General features: G+C 40.0%; 1 protein-coding gene across 4 annotated transcripts; it reads left to right on the top strand.

Annotated features, from left to right (window-relative positions):
• Positions 1 to 400: 400 nt before the first annotated feature.
• On the top strand, positions 401 to 25,776 carry grm5a (glutamate receptor, metabotropic 5a). Of its 4 annotated transcripts, none has more exons than XR_015778841.1 (20): positions 401 to 573; positions 975 to 1,286; positions 1,368 to 1,501; positions 2,922 to 3,183; positions 4,662 to 4,776; positions 7,777 to 8,026; positions 13,315 to 13,550; positions 13,664 to 13,785; positions 13,867 to 13,991; positions 14,084 to 14,252; positions 16,790 to 16,916; positions 17,663 to 17,780; positions 18,122 to 18,308; positions 19,376 to 19,534; positions 19,653 to 19,778; positions 20,521 to 20,703; positions 20,845 to 21,014; positions 22,924 to 23,585; positions 23,931 to 24,051; positions 24,495 to 25,776. XR_015778841.1 is itself a non-coding variant. In XM_042498582.2 (19 exons), exons 2-19 carry the CDS (start codon positions 1,059 to 1,061, stop codon positions 23,963 to 23,965), a joined length of 3,408 nt encoding a protein of 1,135 aa, XP_042354516.1. In that variant the 5' UTR covers positions 401 to 573; positions 975 to 1,058; the 3' UTR covers positions 23,966 to 25,776. The 4 variants fall into 4 exon arrangements, 2 of the variants coding, with proteins under 2 accessions (XP_042354516.1, XP_042354515.1); XR_015778840.1 differs by having other exon boundaries at positions 24,489 to 25,776; XM_042498582.2 differs by having other exon boundaries at positions 23,931 to 25,776.
• Positions 25,777 to 27,415: the final 1,639 nt, after the last annotated feature.

Below are 27,415 nucleotides of genomic sequence, written 5' to 3'. Positions count from 1 at the left end.
TTCAGATTTCAAACTGTACTGGGAGGTGTCCCGTCCGTCCCCTGGAAACCTACGAATGTAACTCTCCAATTAAAGGAGGTCATCTTGTTTTAATGGCTAATAAATAATTAATTGATCATTTCGAGTCACATTAAAGGGTGAAAGCAGGAACTTTAAGTTAAAGAGACACCCGCATCACCAGTTGATTGATAGCCAGTCGCCCACAGATCGTCACGTTCCACAATGATGTTCGTTAAGGACGCTTTTCTTAAACATTTCTTTCTCTTTTCATGCGCGCCTCCAAAAGCCTTCCACAGTTGAGCTCATTTAGTCACTGTTGATGCTCCATGCTCTCCACTGTTTTGGAGTAGGAGGAGGAGGAGGTGGAGAAGGAGGGGGGGCCGCCGTGTGCGTCAGTAAGTCAAACATGTTCCAATAACGGGCTATATTATCTGCTGCTATTTGCAGTTTGCTGTAACCAGGCGCCAGACTGAGCTTGAGCAGAAACCTGCAGCGCTTTTTTTCTCGTTGCTCTTGTGTGATGGGAACGATCTCAAAAGGAATGGCATCTGCGAGGCTGCTGGCAGAAAAGAGGTAGGCTGAAGTTGTCTATTAGTTTGGGTGTATGATGCGAATTAATAATGAATTGATGCTTTAACTACAGAGGAGGTAACTGAGTTTTACTGTAAATTCTTCATTGGACCACCTGGTTATATGTCTTTTTTTTAAGTTGTATGATGCTCTGCCAGCATAATTTCAGCACCATGGATAGCAACTTGTCATTTTTAAGGACAGTAGGATAGAAAGTTTTATAAACTGTTATTTGTGAATAAATAGCCAAACTTGATTTTCTTTGTTCCACATGGCACTTAAAATACATGTGTTGACTAGACTGAGCAAGTAAAAAGGTGTTAGTGTATTGTCTGTTACACAAACATATACACTTGCTTTTATACTGAGCTAATTCACTTTCTATTGCCATTTCCTTTTTTCAGGAATCTAACTCTTACCCCAGGTACTACAAGCACCATGCCAGAGATGGCAAGTTCGTCAGAACCTCAGCTCTAAGAGGACACAGGATGGCAGGAGGTGTAAGGAGGAACTCGGGGATGGGAAATAGATTAGAGCTATATGTGAGGCTGTTGGCACTGAGTGTGTTACTGGGAGCTGATCTGAGCTGGCTGAGCCTTAAACACCAGGTCGGGGTCAATGCCCAGAACACTGAGCGGAGGATATTGACACACATGCCTGGAGACATCATCATAGGAGCTCTGTTCTCTGTCCACCACCAACCACCTGCAGACAAGGTACATGCTGTGTGTTTATGTGCTCATTTTCTCCATATGTGATAAGTATTATTAATATCAGTCGTGTTAAACTTTGCTCAGGTCCATGAGCGAAAGTGTGGTGCGGTGCGTGAGCAGTATGGGATCCAGAGAGTGGAGGCCATGATGCACACTTTGGATCGAATCAATGCAGACCCTACTATCCTTCCGAATATCACCCTGGGCTGCGAGATCAGGTCAGAAATGAATCCAAAAAGTTCTGATGTTGTTAGTGACCTTAGCTGTTGAATTATGAGTGGAATATGTGTTGACACAATTAAGAATTTTGATACAAAAGAAGGGCTAACTAATTAGTTTGCAGGAATACAATACATCTTACACAAAACAAGCTGGTATAAGATAGCAATCCTCCTGAAGTTGACAATTTAAACATAGAATTTATCCACTTAATACCTAGATGTCTGGCATAAAACTGTGTTCCCCTTTAAAACACTATATAAAAAAACACTCCAGACTCATAAACAAATTAACTGAATTTAGCAGTGATGTTTTGCATCATTGCAACTAGTTAGCCCCAGATAGTTATTGCAAATTAAGCAACATCTTTTGGTTGGGGACTGTGCTTTTTACAACATGTTATGTTAGGAACAGTGCACCTAGGCAAGGTCCATCATATTGCATTAAAATTCCAATAATTCAAGGAAGGCAAAGGCTTTGAGTGGTCTCTGAAAACTCAAGCTTTGATTTCTGACACATACATTTTTTTATGTGGTTGTTTTTTTTAATCCAGCCATGATAAAATCAGCCAAATTGCACCTTTTTATTCGGACCCAGCATTCTAGATTTTCCCCTAATATAATGTTAACCTTGAAAAAGCATGCAAACTCACAGGGAGGCTGTAGGTAATGGAAGGGGGCTGGACACAAACAGCTGAACAGTGGTTTGAGGTCATAAGAAAAGACTGACAGCTAATTTAAGAGACAAGCTAATGAGGAAAACCAGCAGGCATCCACTTACAGCAACTTCAAGTAAATCAGAATTTTAGGTTTTCACCAACAGGGCGATATAAACTACTGATGATGGGTAGCTGGATATGCCCTTAACAATCAAATGCTTTTCAAGTTCAGTTTTTTTTAAAGCTGAAGCAACAGTACTCACTCATGCCACATGTGTGTTGGAGGAGCTGATTGCCACAACCATTCCTCCTTTCAAAAAGGGTTGTGGAGTGATCGCTTCCAAGTGAAATGAAACTGTGAAAAATCAGGGACAAAATCCACTGCACAAAAATGATTCTAAAGTTCAGCTAAAGCTAATATGAGGATGATGTTGCTGGTGTTGTGGCCCGGCAACAAACCTACGTGTGACCACCAGGAAGCATCTCTTCACTGCAGCTAAGCAACAACAAAAAGGCAAAAATGGAAATAAAAAGCTTTGGAAGACACCAGCCTGATTCGACTGACTCAGACTGCTGAAAGCTCATATTAGCTTTGGCTGAACTTTGGATGGCAGAATTTTCACTGCGCTAAAAATTGTGTAAGTCAAGTGTTTTTTGCTCCAAAAGAATGAGCCTGTGTTTTTAAAAAGCATCCAATTGGCTTCTCCAAGCGATCATCGTTTTCCCATGTGGCTTGCCTGAACTTAATCTTTCTACACCAGGGACTCGTGCTGGCATTCTGCGGTGGCGTTGGAGCAGAGCATTGAGTTCATTCGGGACACACTAGTGTCCAATGAAGAGGAGGAGAGCCAAGGCAGGTGCACTGCAGAGGCAGGGAGCCTTTTGGTGCAGGGGAAGAAGCCCATCGTGGGGCTGATCGGGCCAGGATCAAGCTCTGTGGCCATCCAGGTGCAAAATCTCCTCCAGCTCTTCAACATCCCACAGATAGCTTACTCAGCCACCAGCATGGATCTTAGTGACAAGGTAAGACCAAAAACAATGACATGAAAGTCATTTCAAACTTTAAACCATTTAAATACAAGGTACAAAAGGATCTCAACTTAATGTTGCTTTTCCAGTCCTTCTGGACAATTGCTGGTTTTGGGTTTCATGAAAGAAATCAAATCAGACTTTATTTATAGAGCACTTTTCATACATTTAATGTAGCACAAAGTGCTTCACAAGTTCAAAACATAAAACAACATCTAAACATATAGACAACCCCCCCACCCCTCCCAGGCCCACCCACCCCCACCCCCAGAACAGAATGGCTTTGGGTAAAAAACATGGCTGAGCACAGACGACTAAAATGAGGAAACGTAATCATGGAGGGCCGTTTGGACCAGGAGCTGATCGAGCTCACAGAGACATTGCCACAGAATTCATCCCACCCCAGACAGACGGGGAGTCCGAGCCAAAACCATGAAGCTGTGGACAGGATCCCCCCTTCCAGCTGAGACAGGGCGACCCCCACGACAATACCCCCACAGCCAGAGCCAATCACAGCTCTCGGTTCAAAGGGCCCTCCGTGAGGTAACATCAGAGCTGGAGTAAAAAACTAAAAACAGAATAAATAAACAATAAAGTAGTTAAGACTAAAAGGTTAAGAAGCTGAGAATAAGATAAAACAAAACAAATCTGAGATAAAATAAACTAAAATTAGCTAAAACATACAGTTTAACAACCTAAGAATCTTAATAATATAAATAAATAAATAAAAAATATGAATAAATTAATAATAATGATAATAAAATATGAACACTTTCTGCAGCCCTCAGGTCCTCCAGCAGGCTGTTCCACAGATGGGGGCCGTAATACTGAAACAATGCCTCACCATGGGTTTTTGTTCTAACCTTAGGAATAATTAAAAGGCCGTTACCGGAGGACCTCAGGGCCCGTGAGGGTTCATATGATAAAAGCAAGTCTGATAAATAAGAAGGCCCAAGATCATTAAACTTTTATAAACCAATAAAAGTAGCTTCAAATCAATCCTGAAACACAGAGGGAGCCAATGCAGAGATTTTAAAATCAACTTGAATAGACATTATGTCTGCTTTTTACTTAAAATTGCACTTTCACTATAGACTATAGACAAAGTAACCTGACTTGCAACCATGACAAGGACAATTTTCATTGATAAATTGAATAGAAAGTTGGTGAAGAGAGGCCAGGTAGAATACATTACATAATCTAAAATAAGACAGCACGTGTATATGTGATCTATTGTAAATGACCTCAAATCTGCAGATCAGGAAGCTGACACTGACATTGCAGAGAATTCAGTAATCTGTAAAAAAAAAAAAAAATCCATAATGTCCTTTGTTCTAAAAAATCATCTGCAAGTAGATGTGCTGCAAGTTTACATGGAATGGGGTTTATTATAGGAGTTATCATGGGTGCATATATAGACAGGCTGTCAAATATACTGCCAGACGTGTGAACATGTAAATTCCTTTCAACAGAGCCTGTATAAATATTTCATGAGAGTGGTGCCATCAGATATGCAACAGGCCAAAGCCATGGTGGACATTGTCAAGAAATATAACTGGAGCTACGTGTCTGCAATACATACAGAGGGTAAGACCGCATATGTATGCATGTCACTACTTTACATTTTCTCCTCTCATCTCCCTCTCTCATCATTATTTACACATGTATGAACAGGGGCGGATTATCAGACAATGAGCCCCTGGGCACAGATACGCAAAAGACAACCTTATCTCTCCTGCATAGGAGCAAGACACACACACTTTATAGTTGTTTAGCCTCTTTTAGTGTCAATGTTTTGTGTCCCTTTGTAGTTAAAATGCATCTCTTTGTGATTTTGTGTCTCTTTCTCCTCATTATGTGGTTCTTTGGGGTCATTCTGTGTGCCTTTGAGGTCATTTTGTGTCTTTTTTCTTTTTTTTTGCTGTTGTTTTGTGTCTCTTTCTGGTTGTTTTGCCCCTTTTGGAGTTATTTTGTGTCTTTTTGTGGTAATATCTAATCTTTTCCCAGTCAGTATGTTCATTTGAGTGCCATTTTGCAGATAAAGGTCAAGGGGGGCCTTGATACTTGTGGACTTATAATATTGTCTCTTTTTTAAAAAAATGAGTCAGAAATTGAGAAATCCACACATCTGTATTACTGTGGACATTGCCAGACTTAGTTTTTTAGTTCCAGTTTGTAGTTTAAGTAGTTTTTCAGTTTTGCATCTGAAAAGGCAAATGAGAATGTACTTGCTGACATTTAAACCTGCCATCAATTCACAGCAGAGCAGGCCCAGCCAAAGTTCATATATCATTTTAATTGTAAATGGTCTCCTGCAGCAAGCACACTGGAGTCAGTACACAGATACACATACAGTCACTCTCCTGTAAAACCTCTGATTTAGTCGTCACTGTACAGTGGAGGCCATTATATCTCTGGCAAGAATATGACATTCATATGAAATTAGCTCTGATTATATATTCTCTATAATCCTGTTCATCACTGGAACAGCCTCCCAGGGAACATCTGCTATGGGCTTTGAACTCTGTGGGTGTCGTGGTGCTCTGTCCACTGATTTCACTGATGCTTTAGCCACTGATCACATTCTCACAGCAGTTGTTCATTATCAGATTTGCATTTAATTTTTTGTTGTCCTATCTACATGTTGACTTTTGTTTCAGTGAAAAGTATAGGTGAATTAAAAGACTAAAATCAAATACTTAAATAACACATTACAAAAATAGGCAGATAAAATCGTATCTTTGTTGTTGTCTTTTACGGACAGTTTGTGATGAATGGCAACAGTACAACGGTAGAGACAGAGAATCTCAGATACAATATTTGGCAAAACACATATAAAGCTGATCTCAAGCTCTTAACACAAAGCAACCCCCACCCCCTGCTGCAGACATTTAGGCAATATCATCACACAAGGTTATCACAACTTCAAAAGATCCAGCCCCTGAACCACTAATCCTACTAATTCAGACACAAAATACATGGTAATGGCATTATTTTCAACATAAAATACCAAATATAACAAAATATTCCATACTGTACCCTCCATTTACTGCTTCTTTTTTTAACCTCTTAGTGGCTCAAGGCCATATGTTTATGAAATAAATCCCTCTTGATAGGAATAAGTGCTAAATCCTGACTGGATCGTTCCAGTTTATTCTACATAAATACACAACTGTTGTCGAGGAGGATTTATAAAAAAAAAAAAAATTAAAAACATTTGCATGCAAAATATTCTCTTCCAGGATAAAACCTCATCTCATGGGTAGCTCTTATTGTAAGAAAATCCCTATGTTTTAATGTTTATGTTGTGGACAATCTTGTTAGAGTCTAGTAGGCGGTGGGATGTTGTCAAAATGAATGCATTTGTTATTCTGTGTGTCTAATTATACACACACACATTCATTTATTTATTCATTTTATTATTTATCTGACACGACTTAGACAGCCTTGTGCATATTTACTAACTACTTACAGGAAAACCAAACAAGGCAAACATTCTGTTCAAAATTCATGAAATTAGTATGCCAAGCTCTGTTTCTGGGTTTCTAATCTCTATGAATGGTTAAAAATATGTTGCACAATCTTGGCAGTCCAACAGCACAATTATACTGCCGTATCTGTCAAATGCAGATGCTTGTTTGTTACTCTGCATGACATTTACATAAACTAATGACAAGATTTATGACCCCACAAATGATTTCAGCTTTCCCACATTCACAAAGCACACAAATAAACAGCTTAAAAATGGTCAGCTGCAATCACAAGAGCAGAGAATCCATATTTACTGTAGCCCAAGAGGTTACGATTACGTGACTATCGACACTGTGCTGCTCAGCTTACTTGACATGACATTTTGCCTTTACCTGCGGACAATAAACTTGTTCTTATTTAAAATGTTGGATGCAAAGGAGGTTAAAATGTTGATTTGGGGAAGTAGAATAGGAGGCAAAAATATTTAAGAAGAAAAAACATAATAATTGTATTGCAAACATCAGCAACATTAAACAGAGAGTTGAACTGAGGTGAAAATACAGTTTAAGAAATTAAAGATGTTACCGCTCAAGGAGGCATGCCACATATGGGGGTAAAACTCACACGTAGTAATGAAACAGATGCGTCAAACAGTGTCATGCCCGCAGTGAGAGTACACTTGCTAGGCAACAGAAAGTAGGTGACCTCATTTCCAGCATAAACAGGGAAGTGTAACCCCTGACAGTTCCCATAACGGGGACAATTTTACTTGATTCTCAAGTGTTATGCTGGCATTACACCAGTGGATTTCACTATGTGAGTGCATGCATTTGTGTGTGTGTGTGTGTCACGAGATCACACAAAAGCTAGAGTGAAAGTGTGGGAGCACAAAAAATAAAAATAAAGGCATAAATGTTTGCAGAACATAGCAATGTGAACAAAGTGTACTGGAACAGCAAGTGGTGAATTTTCAATTCAAAAACAAAATTTGACTGCTAAATAACCTATCTGCTTTCTTAAAGAGTTGTGGTTTAATTAGATAACAACCTCCAGATTTTGCAAGTGCAGTATTGTTTGTATATAAACACTATTTCTTTCACATATTACCCTCCTCAGGTAATTATGGTGAGAGTGGTATGGAGGCATTTAAAGACATGGCTGCAAAGGAGGGCATCTGCATTGCCCACTCTGATAAGATATACAGCAACGCAGGGGAGCAGAGCTTTGATAAGCTACTGCAGAAACTACGAGCCCACCTGCCCAAAGCCAGGGTTGTGGCCTGCTTCTGTGAGGGCATGACGGTCCGAGGCATACTAATGGCCATGAGACGGCAGCGCCTGGTGGGAGAATTTCTGCTGGTTGGAAGGTGAGTGCAAGATTATAATATGTTAAATTTTCAACTGCATTTTACACACGTTTGTTTTTTTGTTTTGTTTTTTTTGTTGCTTTTATTAGAGGCTAATAGAATTGACTGAAACATTTGTGCTTTAGTTTTTTTTAAACATTAATTTCTAATCTAGACTCTCTTCAGATGTCCAGCATCATCGGATGAGATGTATTTGTTGTCATTGGGGCCATCTTTGTCCTCTCATCATCATCCTTATTATCATCTTCATCGTATCCATCAACTGCATTGGTGGTCTGGGAAAGTCAAGGTATTTTTAATGTTTTTTGGTTTTTAGGGTTGTTTTTTTTTCTCAAATTCCATGTTGATACTTTGGGTCGATTATACTAAGACAATGGGCTCCCAGGCCTGTGCCTGGTAGGCCTGTTTAGTGATCCATCAATGTCTGCTACTACTATTTTTACATTTGGTCTCTACCGCTACACTTGTTGCTGCCATTGTGAAAGGATAACTGAGCCTGCTTTGTTTTTATTTGCCTTTTACAAGCAAGCTTAATTCATGCAAATGTTTTATTGGAGTAGCATAGTGTTATTTGTTAAAAAACAAAAGCGCTTAAATGGGGAAGCACATTTACCTTGCAAAAATGTGCAAAAATTATAGGATCCATACAGAGAAAAACAGTGAATTAATGATGAATCTATATTCAATAGTGTAATATTGTTATTGGCACTATCAACAGTACAAATCACAAAAATGAAGAATAGCTGGCACTGATGGTTGTGATTATAAATATGCAGCACTCATATGCATTGGCTCGATCTTAATTTAGGCAAGAGAAAATGTTAAAAACTGGGCATACAGTGCAGGAGAGACAGTGTGCAATTAAAACATGAGGGATAAAAGAATAAGCGGGAAAGAGGGGGCTGATTTAGCAGGAAGCTTCACTCTCTCCGAGAATAACATGTTTTATTTTAAGGTTTAGCTCTCTGGCTCACTCTCGTTCCTCGTGTTCTATAAATGCCTTTCCTCATTAGGAGCCACATATGTAGGCTGTCGCTCAAATCTGACAGGAGGAAACATAAAATAACCTTGAACTACATATTGCAAAACACCATGCTCTATAATCCATAGAGTTTCCATACAGTTGTGGTTTTGTCATCTGCTCATTATACAAGATTATAGTTAATTTGTGTTTGTGAGTGTTTCTCCTTGCTTATCTGTTTTGAGGGTTATTTAATTTAAAATGGCAAATGTGTCTCTTTTCATGCTGTCATATGAACATGCAGGATTATTTGTGTGTCCTGTTATTGCCCTGTCTTTAAAAATCATGTTTAAATCTTGACTTTATTGGGTACATAACCTTTCTTGTTCAAGTTACCTGAACAAACCATCTTTTTCATATTTCGGGAGGATTTGTCACCAGATTTTTGTGTGTGCTGCCTTTATGCTTAGGTTCAGTTTACAGGAAGAGAAAGACTAAAGGAGCAGATGATGATTTTTTGTAGCTATTGTTTTGTTGCCAGCTCTTCCTTGTGATTTTGAACTGTTGTATCCAAGCCGATGTCAGCTTGTTTGTGTAGAAATCGGTGAAGAAAGAACAGTTCCTCTTTGTTTTCAGCCAACTATGAGATGGGTTTTTGTGAAATAATGTGCAGATATTGATAGCTCAGAGGAAATTAATTTTACTAACATTACTGACTTTTCTCTGAGGTTGAAATCAGTGTGGGGGGGCAGCTTTAAGCGTGAAAGGGGGAGAGAAAGGGGGTGACATGCAGCAAAGGACCAATGCTGGAATCAAAACAGCTGTGGCGCCCACTCTACCAACTGAGCAACTAGGTGCCCCGAAATCTGTGGTTTTGATTGCTACATCTATTGGATAGATTGCCATTAACACCCCCAAGTTGAGTAGTAATCACTTTCATAGTCCTTTAACTTGTCATCTAGTGCTGAATTGGTTCAATAAAGTACTGTAATTTATGTTAGAGGTGGAAATGGAATGTAGCTAATATACTGTGTGTTGCGGTTTAGCTGGCAATGATGTGCTCAGTCACTAGTGAGAGGAGCTCCACAGCTACTGATTTGTTGAGTATCAGTGATGATTTAGAATAATCAGTTCAGTTTTAAGATGTGTTGTCACAGATATGTTTGAACATGCGCTGTAACATGTCTAATTTATGTTTAAATACCTGCAAAACTACAATCCCTCAGTTGTATTTTGTGTTTAGTGCTGTTTGGCAAATGTTGCCATGGTAGCACCAACTACAAATAGTGAATATGATAAACATTAACTGCTAAGCATTAGCATATTACGTAAATACAGGCTCAAAGAGCCTTTGGCATGATTGTGTTGTCTTCATCTTGTTATATGTTAAAGGAATACTTAACACACAAAATAATAATTTCTAAGTCAATTACTCACCCCCTGTTACTCTGAGAAAAAAGAAAACTTTGTTTTGATCCCACGCCTCAATGACGAACCTAAAAATGGCAAATATTCTTGATAAATTGGTAAAGTAAATGGGGGTGGCATATAACAATAGCAAGACTATATTAAAACATATGTTTACAAATTCTCACACAGCTTGGCAGTATAATCCATTCATTCATTTACCCAGTCATATGTTCAGAACTTCAGAACACAAACACATGCATTTTAGCTAAAACCTTACTATTTAAAACATCTCACCAAGGTTGTTTGGGTGAGGTGTCCCAATCAGACACTGTGTCACTCCCTTTCATGTCTTGTCCAGTTTAAATTTAGAAATGGATACCATTCCAGCATTAAGTTCATACCACTACAGAGTAAAGTGTCCACTCAGTTAAAATCTGGCCATAAAGTTGACCAGTTTTCTGTTTTATGATGTGAAATAAGAGCACAATTTGTGTGAGTGTGTGTGAGAACACACTTTTGTGTGTCTTCAAGCTTGTAGGTGGTGTAGCAACACGCTGCATACAGCATATTGCCCTCCCAGGTCGTTGTGTGGGTTTCAGAGCTCTCGTTCAAGAGTGATTCAAACTATCCAGAGTCAAAGCCATCCATGCTTCTCATATCCATTCCTGTCTTTTTTTACGCCAGTGAACCATTTCTGTGCTTGCTTCTCTAAGGATGTGTTATGAAATGATCTCCTACCTCACCCAGAGAACCAGGCATCATAAAAAAAAACAAAAAAAAAAACACCCACACTAGTGTTGTGTAACTCCAGCTAGATTAGCGAAGTTTTTCAAAAATGACTTCCTTTGCTTTTTTGCCAGTTAAAAAAGGAAGAGTGCATTTCTTTGTGTCAGCGTGAGGTGTGCATGTTTACATGTATGCACATGTGTGGAGGAGTAATCAGCCTTCTGTCTTTGTTGATCGTAGACGACTGTCCAGAGGGAGAGATAATAATAGACGGAGTGGAAACCTTTCTGAACAGTTCACTGATGAGATAGCCCACAGTGTTTTTGAATAAATAGCAGATGAGATGTGTCTGCAGACGCTGCAGTCTGATGGTATTTGTCTGGTGTTTAAAGTTCACTGAGCATCAGGTATCTTTTGAAAATATAACTATAGAACGTTTCCAACTTACAAGTCAGTACATGCTCTGACTGTCTGCATTAAAAATATATCAACAGACTGGTTCACAGGAACAGTATGTTTTCCCAGAGCTTGAATCTGCACCGAGATATTTGCTCTAAGTCAAGTCCATCAGTATGCTCTTCATTAAAAGTGTGTCTTGATGGACTTTGCAGATAATGAGCCCATGGAAATCTTATAAATCAGCAGTCAGATACAAATGTAGCAAACAAAATTATAAGGCCACAGGCATGATACATATAAAACGAAGCATGCAACAAAATGAATGGGCTATATAATAATAAATAATGGGCTATATAAATAAAACTGACTTGAAACTGACTTGAAAAAATGGCATGTTGAAAATAAAAGACAGCCTCTCTCTTACAGCCAGCCAAGTCCTCCGAGCACCATCAACCTTTGATCCTTGGAGGTTTATTCAAGTTTTCTTTGCATATGAACATAATTTTTTTTAAAAAATGCCACTTCACATTTCTCCAACTTTGATATGTGAGCAAATACATTTTTATTTTTATCACCCAGTGAGTCTTGTGTTGGTACATCTGAGTCATCATGATAAATATTTTATTTTACTGTAACTCTCTGCAGAGCACTCATTAGGTTCATTTTGTGAGGCGCCACCTGTCTCTCTCAGTCTGTGCAACAGTGGTGTAAAATATAGTCATAAGCAGCAACTACAGCTTTTGACAGCAGGCCACATTAAAATCCTTGCTATCTTGGACTTGGTGTTATATCTCTTTATAAAATCATTATAACCTAAATACAATTAACTGTTGTACCCTAATTATGTATTTAATTAAAACCTTGATTTCTAAAATATTTGTCCCAAAGATGTTTTATAATATGAGCTAATATTGGGTGTAACATTTGCTCCTGGGACTCAGCTGAGCATTTTCAGCCACCCTGTTATCCTTTTATTCATGAATCCAGTAATATTGGATATAATTGTGAACCAGATTCAAGGCTAAGTATAGAAACCAAGGTTTCCACAACTTTTTAAACATCAAATTCAAGGACTACTCAAGTACTTTCCATGCCCACTTCCCTTAAATTCAAGGATCTAGCATAATTTGAGGCACACATCAAGGTTAATCACTGTTATAACACTGACATTCTTTATAGCAAGAGGTATCAGGTTTTACAGGAGCTCACAGACACCAATTTAAAAGAAAAAGGGTCTTAAACTTGTAGACACTTGATACACTGATGGAAGACAGTGTCAAAAGAATTCCAATATATAACGTCTGCGAACGTCCACGATGACACCTATATTCTTTCCATGTGTGCATGCACTATATATCTCAGTAATTGAATTTAAAATGATGACTTAGTCAATAGCTTTATGGGAAACAAAAAATCTATTGAAGTATTACTCCCCACCCTTTGGCAGCTCTATGGGTCGATTACCACTTCACGACTTTCTCAAGTCAACCACATAAAATATCTTTAAAACAATCAGTCCATGGGATTTATGAACAAACAACATGCAAACAAGACAGTAAATCTGAGACTGAGAGGCAACAAGACCAGCAGTCCCAACAACAGAGGCCTCCCTCCACTGCTGCTGAAACAGGAACTCTTTGGCACCTCATGTCCAGGCCAGGTGCACCAAGAACAAAACAAGCAAACAAACAAAAAAAGAACACATGTAAAATATGAGTCATATTACAACCAATTCTTATTCTAACTATCCGCTGTGCCTTTGTCTGTCTGTCTCTCTCCTCCTCTTGTTCAGTGATGGCTGGGCAGACAGGTATGATGTGACCGATGGCTACCAGAGGGAAGCAGCTGGTGGAATCACTATAAAGCTAAAATCTGCATATGTGACCTGGTTTGACGATTATTACCTGAACCTAACGCCTGATGCCAACCTGAGGAACCCCTGGTTCCCCGAGTTCTGGCAGCATCGCTTCCAGTGCCGACTGAGAGGGCACCCACAAGAGAGCACCAAATACAACCGCACCTGCACCTGTTAGTACAGCATCATGTTTCACACACCTGTTGACATATCCTAAAAGTTTTTTCATCAGTTTAGATGATAGTGATTGGATTTCTCCTTATGAGCAGGTCTCTGTTCTCCACAGGGAGAGAGTCTTTGCGCCATCAGTACGCCCAAGACACCAAGATGGGCTTTGTCATAAATGCCATCTATTCCATGGCTTACGGCCTGCACGCCATGCAGGAGTCCCTCTGTCCAGGATATAAGGTACGATAATGAGCAGCGTGCACATTTGCATGCTTTCACATTGGACAGTACTGACAGTGTTTGTTCGTCCCCTGTTGACAGGGCTTGTGTGAAAACATGCGGCCCATTGATGGCCGCAAGCTGCTGGATTTCCTGATGAGAACCAACTTCACTGGTGTGTCTGGGGAGACCATCCACTTTGACCAGAATGGAGACTCACCAGGCAGGTAAGGAGTATATTAGGGAAAGAAATGACAAAGTTGAAAGGAACATTAAACGTATGCATATGCTGCTTCATACACACAGTTTTGTGCCCCAGGTATGAAATTATGAACTTCAAGCTCACAGGCGAGGATGAGTACGCTTACATCCATGTGGGAAGTTGGGATCAGGGTGGCCTCAAGATGAACGATGAGGAAATCTGGAGTAACAACAGTGACATCATCCAGTCAGTCTGCTCTGAGCCCTGCCAGAAGGCACAGATTAAGGTATGCACCACTTCAACACACAGTCAAGACAATTTGATAAGCTATGTTGAGTTTCTAAGATTTCAATACATTTCAACACCTATTCATTTATTTGCATGCATTCAGCAGAGCATTTATCAACCTCTACAAGCTATAAAGGATTTGGACTCATACATAATACCATGGAAATTCAGTTTTGCCAGCACTGGTAGCTGCTTCTGTTTGTCTGCTGCTTCATGGTTTGATTTCATACATTAACATTTCACTATGGAGCAGATATCAAAGTTTTTCTGAAGAAAACTGTCAAGCAAGACCCACACAGCAGCCATTCCTTGGTCCCATGGGTTTGCAAAATGTGTAATATCGCTCCAATCAGACTCTCCCATTCCCCACCAGGGACTCAGAAAAGCTCTTTGTTCAAGCTTTAATCATGTCCCATCTGGGCTCCTGCAACTCCCTGCAGCTCCTCCAAATCATAGAGAACACTGCAGTCTGCCTCCTCTTAATCATCCCAAAAGTCTCTAACATTAAACCCATCCTACACACTCTACACCAACTCCCTGCAATGTGGCAGCTTGTAGAGAATTCAAAACTCCAGTCTCGTGCTTTGGAGGAGATCTGCTTGTTCACACCTCCAGGCCTTACACCCCAGCCCACGTTCCTCTTTGGTTATACCAGCTGCTTGTCTCTGTCCGACCTGTGCTGACCTTGAGGAGCGATTCCCCGCTTCCTGTCATTTTAGTAATGCTTTTCTTCAAAAACAAAACACCTCACACTGTGTTCTCTCAAAGTTTCCATCTCTGCTCACTACACCTATGATTCCTTTCATCCACCCATGAAGCCTGTCCCAGGGTACAATCACAGGAAACATTCAAAAGTAACACACAGTTTCCAGATCTCCTAACCGGTATGCCTTTAGACTGTGAGAGGAAACTGGAGCACCCTGGGAGACACCAGGCAAACCAACCTTTTCTTAACCCAGGTTGTAACAAATTGCCACACCCAGTGGTGTAATGGTTTTATCTGAGGTAGGAGTATCACTCGGTAGATGAAGATGTTACAAAGAAGGAAGTGGGTATAATCTCATATATTCCAATGGTTTAAACCTTGCATGTCTAAAATCCGACCCGAGGGCCAATTATGGTCCTCTAACTGATTTTTAATGGCCCTCAGCATGTTGTTCAAAATATACCATATGTGGCCTCACACATGTTTGGTTAATGAAGCCAAATCGCTTTGCATTTTTCTGTCAACCTCACAATGGCAGAACTATCACACTGTTTGTCGGAACTACGCAGCAGAACTCATGTGTTTTCATGAACAACATGACATCAAACAAGCAAACCAACTGTAACCCAACAGCAGACATTTCCCACTAAGTAGCAGACATGGCCACAGCAAAGGAAGGGTGTAAAAAAAATATCACTTGAGAATCGCGATTTTAATGTTTTGTGAGTGTTTTTGAGAATCAATACAGTATTGATTTTTTTTCTTTTAATAACCAGTATGATGTGAGAAGCAGCTGACCCCTGGGTATTTTCACATTATCTAATACAGCCCCCATTTAAAAAAGTTTGGACACCCCTGCTGTAAACGCACAGAAAAAGAGGTTGCCAAACCCCATTTACCTGCATTTACCCTCCACTCTCCACTACACCACTTATCAAGCCCCTTGGAGTCTACACGCTGAGACACATTCTTCAACTTCGTTAATACCATGAAACGGTCACGGTTACATTCCCATCCAACATTTGTATGTGGGGCCCATGTGGATAGTAAATAGACTGAAAAACAGGCCCCAAATGGGATTGTCCACGGGTTCCCTAATGGCCCCAGTCGCCCACATGGTGAGTTTACCCAAGTAGGCCCCTCATAGGGGGGACTTAGACTTTAGGGTCTCAGATGGGAGACACACTGTGGTCTCCCAGGTGGAAGTCCAGTTTTGTTTGACTCTTTACGCTCCCCTCCCTCCAGCCCTCCCTGAAGACTTTCTCGCTTTTTATACCGTCAGGACAGTGTCAAGTAATGCTAAAAAATGGGTTTATATTGAAAATAGTTGAAAGCTTGGCGCTTCCATATAGACACCAAAGGCTGTGTGCTTTGTCAGTATCACAGGGCATGACCAAGTGGCAATATTTGGGAATGACAAAGGGCTGGGCAAACATGCACACTCTACACGGAGATTTGAATCCAGAACTTTCTGCAAGTGACAGCATGAACCACTGACCCACCACACCTTCAGCTTATTTTCACACTGAAAAGCCGATAGTACAAAGATAATATCATTTAAATAATAAGTATACATCTGTTCTATACATCTTTCTTTTTTTTATTTCTTTTTATCCCCTAATGAAGAAATCCTCATTTCCCAGTCAGAGTTTAAGATTAGCTACAGAAAAGTGCCACTGGAGCTTTGAGACCTTTCCGCCCTCTCATACTAGCATGCGTATGTGTGTGTGTGTGTGTGTGTGTGTGTGTGTGTGTGTGTGTGTGTGTGTGTGTGTGTGTGTGTGTGTGTGGGTGGGTGTGTGTGTGTCTGTCTGTCTGTCTGTCTCCAGGTGATCCGTAAAGGAGAGGTGAGCTGCTGTTGGACTTGCACTCCCTGCAAGGAGAACGAGTTTGTGTTTGATGAGTACACTTGTCAAGCCTGTGTCCTCGGCTTCTGGCCCACTGATGACCTCACTGGTAAATGCACTTTGTTTATGTGCCTGTTGCAAAGATTTCCAGACAGGCCAGAAGAGCCTTCAAATCTGGGTCACACACTTGTGGTGCACCCAAAATCCCCTTGCGTCTTACATACCACACACACACACACACACACACACACACACACACTGAAAAACTGGCAAACGCTCTGAGCTAAGACACAGAAATCAACACAAATACTTATGTACTGTACACACACCAAGAGACTTTAGATCCTTGCCAGAATAAAGGATTTGGCTGAGGCCAGATTTCTTAACTCCAAAGTCTGTAAAAAACTGTTTGAAGCCCAAATTCATGCCCTTTTGTAAGCACTTATTGTCTCCCACGATATTTCTCTTCCTTTGTAGTTTTAAAAAAAACACACGAAGGCAGTTTTTATGTGTGTATCCTCCATAGGACACCAGGAGTGTGTTTATCTTGCCGCTCCACTGATACATCTCTCGGCGATCCCTCTTTCTTCCCTTACAGATCCCTTTAATGTTTCACACACACACACACACACACACACACACACACACACACACACACAAAAAGAGTCAACTTATATGACCCACTGCATCACAGACTGAATATTTTACACATACAGTAACAATTGTTGTTCACAGTAAATAGTGCAGCATGTGTGAATTTCTTCCACCTGCTGTTAAATGCAAACACTTGAATAGATCCTCTCATTCTTCTGTGTTTTGTTTTCTCACTCCCCATCATCTCTCTGTATTGCGCAGGTTGTGAGCCCATCCCTGTGCAGTATGTACGTTGGGGGGATCCAGAGCCCATCGCTGCAGTGGTCTTCGCCTGCCTGGGCCTCATGGCTACACTTTTTGTGACTTCCGTCTTCATCAAGTAATCACAGCCTACAGCTTTACTAGTACATACGCAGTAAAATCAGTGGGTCAAAATGATCCGACCTGGGTCAATAGCAATAACATACACCAACGCAACAATGGGCCAACTTAATGCAGTGTCCATGCATAGAAAATCACTGACAGGTTGTTGTTTTGACCCAGAGCTGGTGTTATTATCTCCACCAGGCCTGGAGGTTATCATGATTTTTTATTTTTTTACTTATTTTTGTAGGAATGCATTTGTGTATATCTGTCTGTCCGCAGCTAAACTCAAATACTATAGGACCAGCTGTCTTTTACCAGTTTTGTGAATCTAGACATGATTTGATACATTTGTAGATTTTGGGACACTCCTGTGGTCAAGTCGTCCAGTCGTGAGCTCTGCTATATCATCCTGGCTGGAATATGTCTGGGCTACCTGTGCACCTTCAGCCTTATTGCCAAGCCACACATAATCTACTGCTACCTCCAGCGGCTGGGAATCGGACTGTCCCCTGCCATGAGCTACTCTGCACTGGTCACAAAGGTATTTTCTTTCCTGTTTTGTTCCCAGGTGGTAAAGGAACAAACATAACCTTGGTTCCAGCATCAGCTTATTTTGATGTCAAAATCTACAACGTGGCAGTATTCCATACAGCAAAAAATATCTTTACACCCTCCCATTAACTCTTTAAAACCCTTTATTTCTCTCAAAAACATGGACAGAAGGCAATGAGCAACTTAAAAAGACATAACCCAAAAAATAGCGAGAAATTAGTAAAAAATTACAAGAAAATTACCTAAATATAGACAAAAAATAAAAGTTAAAAACAAAAACACACAAGAAAATAGCCTGAAAAGTGCAGATAAATTAAAAATATACATGCATAATTTGTTTCTGTAACATTATTTTAAATATATAACTATAATGATTATAAATATTTTTTTCTGGGCATTTTGCCCTAGTATTTGATCATTTTCTGACAATCCTCTTTTTTCCTTTTTCTTTTTAATTTTCAGATCATTTTTTAAATTACCTTTTACTAATTTTTGAGACATTTGTTGCCAAGTGGGTCATAGCCCTTTTTTCCCAAGGTGTCAGGGATTTCAAAGGGTAAAGGTTAAATTAGAAATTCTCAGTTTTCTCCATTTTTTGACACACGTCCACGTGTTGGGATTGAGATGCCGAATAGATGGTCAGCAGAACAAAACTGCAAAATGTACACTGAAATTCTAGCTGTCTGACATCACTCACTTTTTCTAACACACATCACATGTTGGAGCTTTTGGCAGAGGAGAGAGCTGCCGATGATGTTGCAAACATTCATTTGATCAGACAACTTTGTCTACTATCATGGTCCAATTTTAAAAAAAAACATAAATAGAAGGGCATCTAAGGATAAGGGCAGGAGTAAAAGAGCTACCTCCAGAGATTGGATGATGGCCAATTGTAAGAGAGGTACTGGAGAAGTTTAGAATCTGGTGTGGGCTGACGTTGATGTTTAAAATCTGGTTACTAAAAGGGAGATTACTGTTATGAATCAGAGCGAGCAGTATTATCCACAGTTGATTTAAGTGAAGCCTGCAAAACCATTTGATCTATTTTTGATCCAGACCAACCGTATAGCACGGATCCTGGCAGGCAGCAAGAAGAAGATCTGCACCAAAAAGCCGCGCTTTATGTCCGCCTGCGCGCAATTGGTCATCGCCTTCCTACTCATACTGCTGCAGCTTGGGATTATTGTGGCACTTCTCATCATAGAGCCACCACAGGTGTGTGGTGTGTGTGTGTGTGTGTGTGTGTGTGTGTGTCTGTCTGTTTCAGTGTGGGCGATGCTCATTTACATTTATTGATGCAGCTACACTGACCTCTTCCTTTTCTTCCTCCTAGGTGATCTATGACTACCCCAGTATCCGTGAAGTACACTTGATCTGCAACCTGACCACTCTGGGGGTGGTGGCGCCCCTGGGCTACAATGGCCTGCTTATCCTGAGCTGCACCTTCTACGCCTTCAAGGTACCGCTGCATAACAGTAGTTGAAGAAATACTTAACCCACAAAATGAACATTTTTATAACTATTACTCACTGCATGTTACCTTGAGTTTGTGAAGAAAACTTTTTTTCCTTGCATGCCTCTATTGTGAATGGAGAATCCAAAAAAGACAAACATTCTTCAGGTAAAAGGGGACAGCGTACCAAAACATCCTTTTACACACTCTCACGCAAATCTAATTTATTTAGAATTAAAACACGTCAAAAGAAACAGTCTCATGTGTGGTGGAGTGGCGTGTCCAGGCATTCTCAGGTGCACTTCTTGTAAGCAGAAGTGTTTTATGTTGCAGCATTTTTGTGAAAATGCATGTGTCTGGAAAGTGCTGAGCATACGACTGGATAAATACGACTTGGACTATACTCCATAAGTTGTGTGAGAGTTTGCAAATGGATGTTTTGATATAGTTTTGTTGTTGTTAAATGTGGTCCCTGTTTACTTCAATTCATCAAGAATGTTTACCTTTCTTACATTCTCTGTTCACCGTGGAGGCATGCAAGAAAAAACGTTTTCTCCATGAAATCAAGGAAACATGCAGTGCGTAACTGCTATAAAAACGGTCATTTTTCAAGTGAAGTATTCTTTTAACACAAATTGTATACTTTTTCAGGTTTATAGGTCTTTAGACTCAGACCTTTTCTTATTGTCCTTTCTACTTCAACGTCTCACACTGCTTTAAAATCTCTGTTCTTCCTTTTTTCCTACAGACTCGTAATGTTCCAGCTAATTTTAATGAGGCCAAGTATATTGCCTTTACCATGTATACCACCTGTATCATCTGGCTGGCCTTTGTTCCTATTTACTTTGGCTCCAACTACAAGATCATAACCATGTGCTTTAGTGTCAGCCTCAGTGCCACAGTGGCTCTCTGCTGCATGTTTGTCCCAAAGGTAAGAAATGGAAACAAATACTGTCAGTTACAATGAAAAACTTACACAGCTTACAAATGTCCTGTCTTCTTTTTGGGGTATAATTAGTTTATTCCTTCATCTTTATGCTTTATATTATTTTATCGTTCATTTTCTGGTCAGGTGTACATCATGCTTGCTAAGCCGGAGAAAAACGTCCGGAGTGCTTTCACAACATCTACCGTGGTGCGCATGCATGTCGGTGATGCCAAGAAAGCTGCCAAGACTGCCAAATCCTCTAGCAGCATGGCCAACCTGTTTCGACGCCGTGGCTCTGCACAAGACAACATCAGGTATATGGGGACCTGAGTGGGTATTAAGCTATGAATAAATTAACTCCTGAACACCTGAGTCCAGTTGCATAAGCGTCTTAAAGGAATACTTTATCCCCCAAATGATTGTTTGCTTATCACTTACTCACCCCATGTTGCCTTGAATTCGGGATAAAAACGTTTATTTTTTCTCACATGCCTCAACGGTGAAGAAAAAATCCCCAAACAGATGAAATTCTTTATGATTTAAAAAACAGCAAAACTATATCAAAACATCCATTGAATTATACTGTGAGAGTTTGTAAAGAAATGTTTTCTAATTGTTTTGCTGATGACACAGAGCAAAATGCATCATAACGCGGAAGCCACATCCACTGAGAAGGACACTATCTGTGCCACAATAAGCAAACAAGGGCTGAAATGCTAACAAAATGCCTGAAGCTAGCTAGAAACATTCAAAATCAACATGTCATATGCATATTTTATTAGTTATGTATATTATTTATTAGTAAAATACTTGCTAAGTGTCAGGATCCCACAGATTCCCCCCATTCTCTCTACTGATCCCTTACTTCTGTTTCCTCATTTGTCCTCTAAAAAACCTCAGTTTTAGGTTCAGCAGCTTACAAAAACTTAATTTTGGGTTCTTTACATCATTGGTGGTGCATCTAATCACACAGCGGCTTTTAGGTATTTTTCAGTTGTTTGCTAGCAGACAGAAAAAACATGGAGCCATCCTCACTCTATACAAAGTCCATGGAGAGCGCTGGATTGTTTTTCCCCCTGGAGGGAACCGGACTTAAATCAGCTCTGTCTCGATTAAACCTGGACCCCTTTTACTTTACTTCATCAATATTTTTCTCAGTTACTGGATTGTTTGCTCTTTGAGGGGACACAAAAGAAAAACAAACTTTCTGTCACATATTCAACATTACACGGGGTTAGTTACTGATATACAAACAATTGTTTAAGGGATGAGGTTATCCTTTTAAAATGCATTTCCCTAAGGTAGTTCTCATTTAGTTTTTATAGAAAGTATATAGAATATATATTTTTTAATACATTTTGCTACTCTTAAATCATTTTTCTCCTGCATGTCCAACATTTAAATAAGAGAAAGCACTTTTAGTGTCAGCTTATTTTTTGCCATTGATAACTGTATAAAAACGTGGCAGGAAATTCTATAAAGACGTCATCATTGGCTATCTATAAAATATTTACTTTGTAATACAATCATGTCATCAATTGCCATATTCATTAGACAAGAATTTGGCTTCCCTTTTTGCTGATTTTTGTCAGATGTGGTTAATAAAGATACTATAAAAGATACTGGCATAATCATGGTTTGCATAATTCATCTTAACTTATGTAAGGACTTCATTAGTAATGGTCTAATGTACAAAAGGGGGGAAGGGGCTATGAGCAGAAAGCTGCAGGAAGTCATAGCGGAGAGACTACCTGCTTGGTTTATCATCAGGCAATCTACACCTCTGTCCTTACAGCCACATATTTTAGTTGTTGACACCCCTGAGTCCATCTGTACAGATGGAAACTGCTGAGATATTTCCAAGAACACAACTATCCCTGTTCCTTCTTAAACTGTCTTTGGTAAATCAGAACTGAATCCACTCCAACAGGCTGAATACGCCAAGAAAAACTGTTCCCCGAGCTGAGAAAAGGCTACCTCATTTGGGTTAAGTACTCCCACAGGAGAGCCGCTGCCTTTAAGGATTTCTCTTTCTAGGGAAGATAAAAAGAAAATGGAGGGAGATGTAAAATTACACAGACAGCAAAATATAGAACGGGGGATGGTAGAAATACAGACACGAAGAAGTAGAACATGAGAAGATGTGCAGTATTACACAGTGGATCTGTCGTATTTATCATCACCTTTTAACAAATGTAAACATGTCTTTTATATGTGTTGCAGTTCCAATGGGAAATCAGTGACATGGGCTCAGAGTGAGCAGGCCTACAGACCAAACATATGGAAGAGGATGTCATTTCATGTCAAGAAAAAGCAAGCAGTGGAGGTGAACCAAACCGCCATCATCAAGCCTTTCTCTAAAGATGGAGGTACACCTGCGGATGCTGGTGTCCAAGAGCAGTATGAAGAGCAACAGGTGTCTCAGCCCTTCAACTGCTCCCCCTCTCAGTCACCAAGGGGCTTCCAGGGAGGCGAGACAGGAGAGGAGGGACAGGCGTTACCCACCTACGTACCTGAGCACCCTGGGGTGAGAAGAAGAGGTGGGGATAACAGCCAGGGTGTTGGTATGGTGGATGGAGGTGACATTAGCGTCATCGGAGTGGGTGACATCGGCATAGGCATGATTGGCGGCCAAGCTCAGGGGACCATCATGGACCAAATCAGCTGCGTGGTTAACCGCTTCACGGCCAACATCAGCGAGCTGAACACCATGATGCTGCCAGGGGGAGTCAGCTCCACATCCACCACTGCTCTGCCTGCAGCTGCAGACGCCGCCCCCTGCCCACCTCAATACCTCACATCCAGAGGCAGACAGGCCCCATCCACTGTCACCACATACGCAGAGGTCACAGCCGTCTCCAATTTCTGCGAGAATCGACCAGCAGGTAAGATTTACGAGCACCTGGCCGGGACTTGCGTAAGCAGCAGGCGAGCCAAGGATATGGAGGAGCTGGTGGCTTTGACGCCTCCTTCCCCATTTAGAGACTCATCTCTGAGCTCCAGCGGCAGCTCACCTCCATCTGAGGCTGAATACGGCCAGTTGCTGCTGAGACACTACAGCCAGAGCTCCTCCTCTCTCTAAACCTGCTCTCTCTGCACCCTCCTTGTCCATTTGGAGTATTTTAAACCCCAAAAGACAAAGCTTGAGCCTGGACCAAACTCTTGGATGCCTTTCTACATGTGGATATCCTGAATTTTGAACAGTTTTTAAAATGTATTTTCATTTTCAGATTGGATTGAATGCACCCATACATGCCTCCACTGAGAGAGAAAAATACCAGTGGCAAGACTGCAAATGCTAAATGCTGAAAATAAGCTGAGCAAAGTCAGTGCTTCATCATTTGTTTCCAAGTGAGTAGAGAACTTGACAAACTGAAACACACATACGGGCATTTTACATACCTCTAAATGCTATACTGACTGACACAGCTTTCTTGCTCCCAAAGAAAACACTGATAAGCTGAAAAAACAAATGTAAAACCACGTATTACACTTTACTTCATTATTAAATGGTTAAACAGTTTGGAAAATTTACCAGATATTTATTTTCAGTGTTTCTTTGGATTATGGCTCATATACTGAATCTCAGAATGGCATCTGATTTTTTAGATAAGTGCAGATATAACATTAAAGATAGTCGTATTTCAGTTGTATATTTTGCATCACATATTATCTTTAACACAAAGTGATTTTTTTCTTACTTGTTACTGTATATTATTGCTGTTGACTTTATGCACATGTGATGTTTTTGTTTACTGACAAATTGCCCTGATTTTTAATATTTTGAGACCCAGGTGGATGCAGATTGTATCAGCATGAAGGCATCTGTCCAGAAGAAAATAGCTCAAATAACTGAAATCAAAAGGTCATATGGGACACATTTTTCCTGCCCTCGAATAAGCTGTCGATTCTGGAGGGCATAATCGAGCATTTTGTAAAGATGCTGTGCGATTGTGCAAATCAGGAAGCAGGCTTTGTGTGTGTGGGAGAGATCAGTGAACTTCCCTTTTCTTGGAAATAAAACATATTACTGAAAATAAACCCGCTTTCCATCCTGAGAGGACCTTTACATCTCAAGGGAATATAAGACATTGTCTCAACATCATCAGGAGTCTAACCCACAAAGAGCTTATGGACTACTTTTTTTCTGTAATTCTTTTCTCTGGATGTTACTTAGCTGAATGTATTTGATAATTCGAAGCGGACCAAAACAATCTTCCACCTCAGGATGAACCAAAACGCTTTCTGACTTCAACTCCTACCTGCTGAACGAGTGCCGTCATCAAAAGTGTTTCCCGTTTGCATGATGTCAAGACTTGGTTGCACTCTTTAAGTTATATTTGTAATGAGTTTTGATATTGTACATGTGAAACCAATAAGATGAATAGATACAGTAGCAAGGTAATGATACTGTCAGTGTTTTAATGCGTTTTAAAGATTTGTTTTGGGAGGAGAACTGAAAGTGCGCCGGATTTTTCAGACATCTATTGCAAAGTAGTTGTTTCTAGCCTGGCTTTTTACCTACATATGTGCCAATGTCTCCCTGCAGTAAATGACATTGTGTATCTATAAATGGACTAATTTTTCAGGCGTTATAAAGAGGATGTTGTTTTTTATAATATTTTATGAGATATTATTTCTTATGCTTGATCATATTCAATGAATATTCTTGTTTTGTATCTGCATTTTGGCCTCTCTGAGGATGTAGATGAATGACAGTATAGATTGACAGGCTGGCAGATGATGATGTTCGTGTGGGAGCTGCTTATGCTTGTTTATCAGATGTTTTTTTTTCTTGTCTGGCTTCTATCCTTCAGTCCTTATTTTTTTCTGTATGTTTACACAGAAAGTGTTTTTCTACTGGCTTGCAATGTAAAACTCATCTTAGACAATTGCCATATTTGCATGCAGGTTTGTGCCAATTTTGTAGATGAATACTACGCTCTATGCCAGTAATTCACTTATATAATCTCCATAGACATTTGTCTTGGTTTTATCTCTAGCTGCCTTCCAGATAGCCAGAATTTACAATTTAGACTTCTTCTGCATTAAAGGTTTCATCTAAAGTGCGATACATTTTTGTGCAGTTGTTTGTAATTCATTGCAAATGCTCCTTATTTATATTGCAGGGATACTTCATTCACATTGTAGAAATTTGTCTTCCCATTGATAGGAAAAATACTTGATCTCAATTCTCAAAAATCAAAAGTACTGTATGACTGTAACTGGAAGAAAATGTCCCAACATGACTTTTGAATGACACTTGAAAATCTAAATTTCTATGCTTTCCGCTCACGCTTTAAAGAGTCACCCTTTTTAATGTTATAAACCAGATCATGTGCAGTGTTATTTTTACACCTTCTAAGTTGATGTAACTCACAAACCTTTTTCTAAATAAGATAATTGTGTCAAATCACAGTGCGATAATTATTAAACCTAGCGGGAAATAGGGTTTCTGGGGCACTCTTTATTAAATAACGTGATGTAATTTCCTATGCCGTATACCGTAGACAAAAATTGTTCAGTGAAATTAACATTCACAAGATGGCGGTTAAGTTATAGTTAGAGTGTAATGAATCCAGGGAGAGAGCAAGGCCAAAACATACTAACAATCACAGTACTAATTATCTCAGATTTGCCATATCATATGTGTTATTAAAGGCAACTGTGAAGACGCATTTTTAACTCCATTACTCTGACCCTCAGTCACACCTGAAGAAGGTACAAAGAGGCCAAAAGCAGTTGGATGCAATTGTAGACATGTCCTGTATCACTTTATGAGGAGCCTCTCATATGACATTATAGCCTTTGTGTTGATTCCCCCAGAGAGCAAACACAATATGCAGCTGCACAAACAGAGCTGAATCGAAAATCAAGCAAATGCTTCTGCAAACCACAAATATGTTACACCAGTTTCATCAGTATATCAACATTTCTAAAGTGCCATAATATAAGAGCTTACTTGCCAGGGACAGTGGATGGAGTTACACACATGGGTGGATTACAAGACAGACGTACCAGGCACAGATCCAGGGGCCTCAATAGTTCACCTGCAAAATGACACATAAATTAACATGCACCAAAAAGATACAGTACATGGAAGCTAGAAAGAGACACAAAACAACCGCAAAGACACAAAACCGCTCCTATGGAGGAGAGTTAGTGGGGCCTTTTGCAAATCTGTGCCCAGGGGCCCATTGTCTCACAACCTGCCAGGTTTCCCACAATTATGAAAAACCTGAAAAAGTCATGGAATTTTGCAATCACATTTTCCAGGCCTGGCAGAGTCATGGAATTAGTAAAAAATCATTGAACATTTTGGAAAAGTCATGGAAAAGTGATACAATTATTACAATTATTTTTTATGAACAACCTTCCATGTAATGTATCATAACTGCAATTTATTTTTAAATAGCTGTCAACGTAGCGTAGCTGTAAATGCATTGATGAGTGACTGTGCTTTGTTTACAACCATGTACTTTCATAGTTTTCTCCCCACATTCTGTCTCTCCCTTAATGTGTGCAAGCTAACAGAAATTATATGTGAAATTTGTTATGGGTGCTTAAAAAGTCGTGAACAAGTTTTGAAACTTTTGTCCATGAAATGTGTGGGAAACCTTGTGGTGTCACACCTGCCAAGCTGCAGGCCACTGTTTGGGACAACAAAAAAGCCAGTTGTGAGTTATTGCTTTGTGCCCTTTAGAGCCACAAAAAG

The sequence above is a fragment of the Plectropomus leopardus genome, chromosome 15, assembly GCF_026936395.1.
Source record: "Plectropomus leopardus strain MGB_pleo_1.0 chromosome 15, ASM2693639v1, whole genome shotgun sequence".
Lineage (NCBI taxonomy): Eukaryota > Metazoa > Chordata > Actinopteri > Perciformes > Serranidae > Plectropomus > Plectropomus leopardus.
The sequence above is the reverse complement of the archived record's forward strand: the minus strand, read 5'-3'. Positions and strand labels throughout refer to the sequence as shown.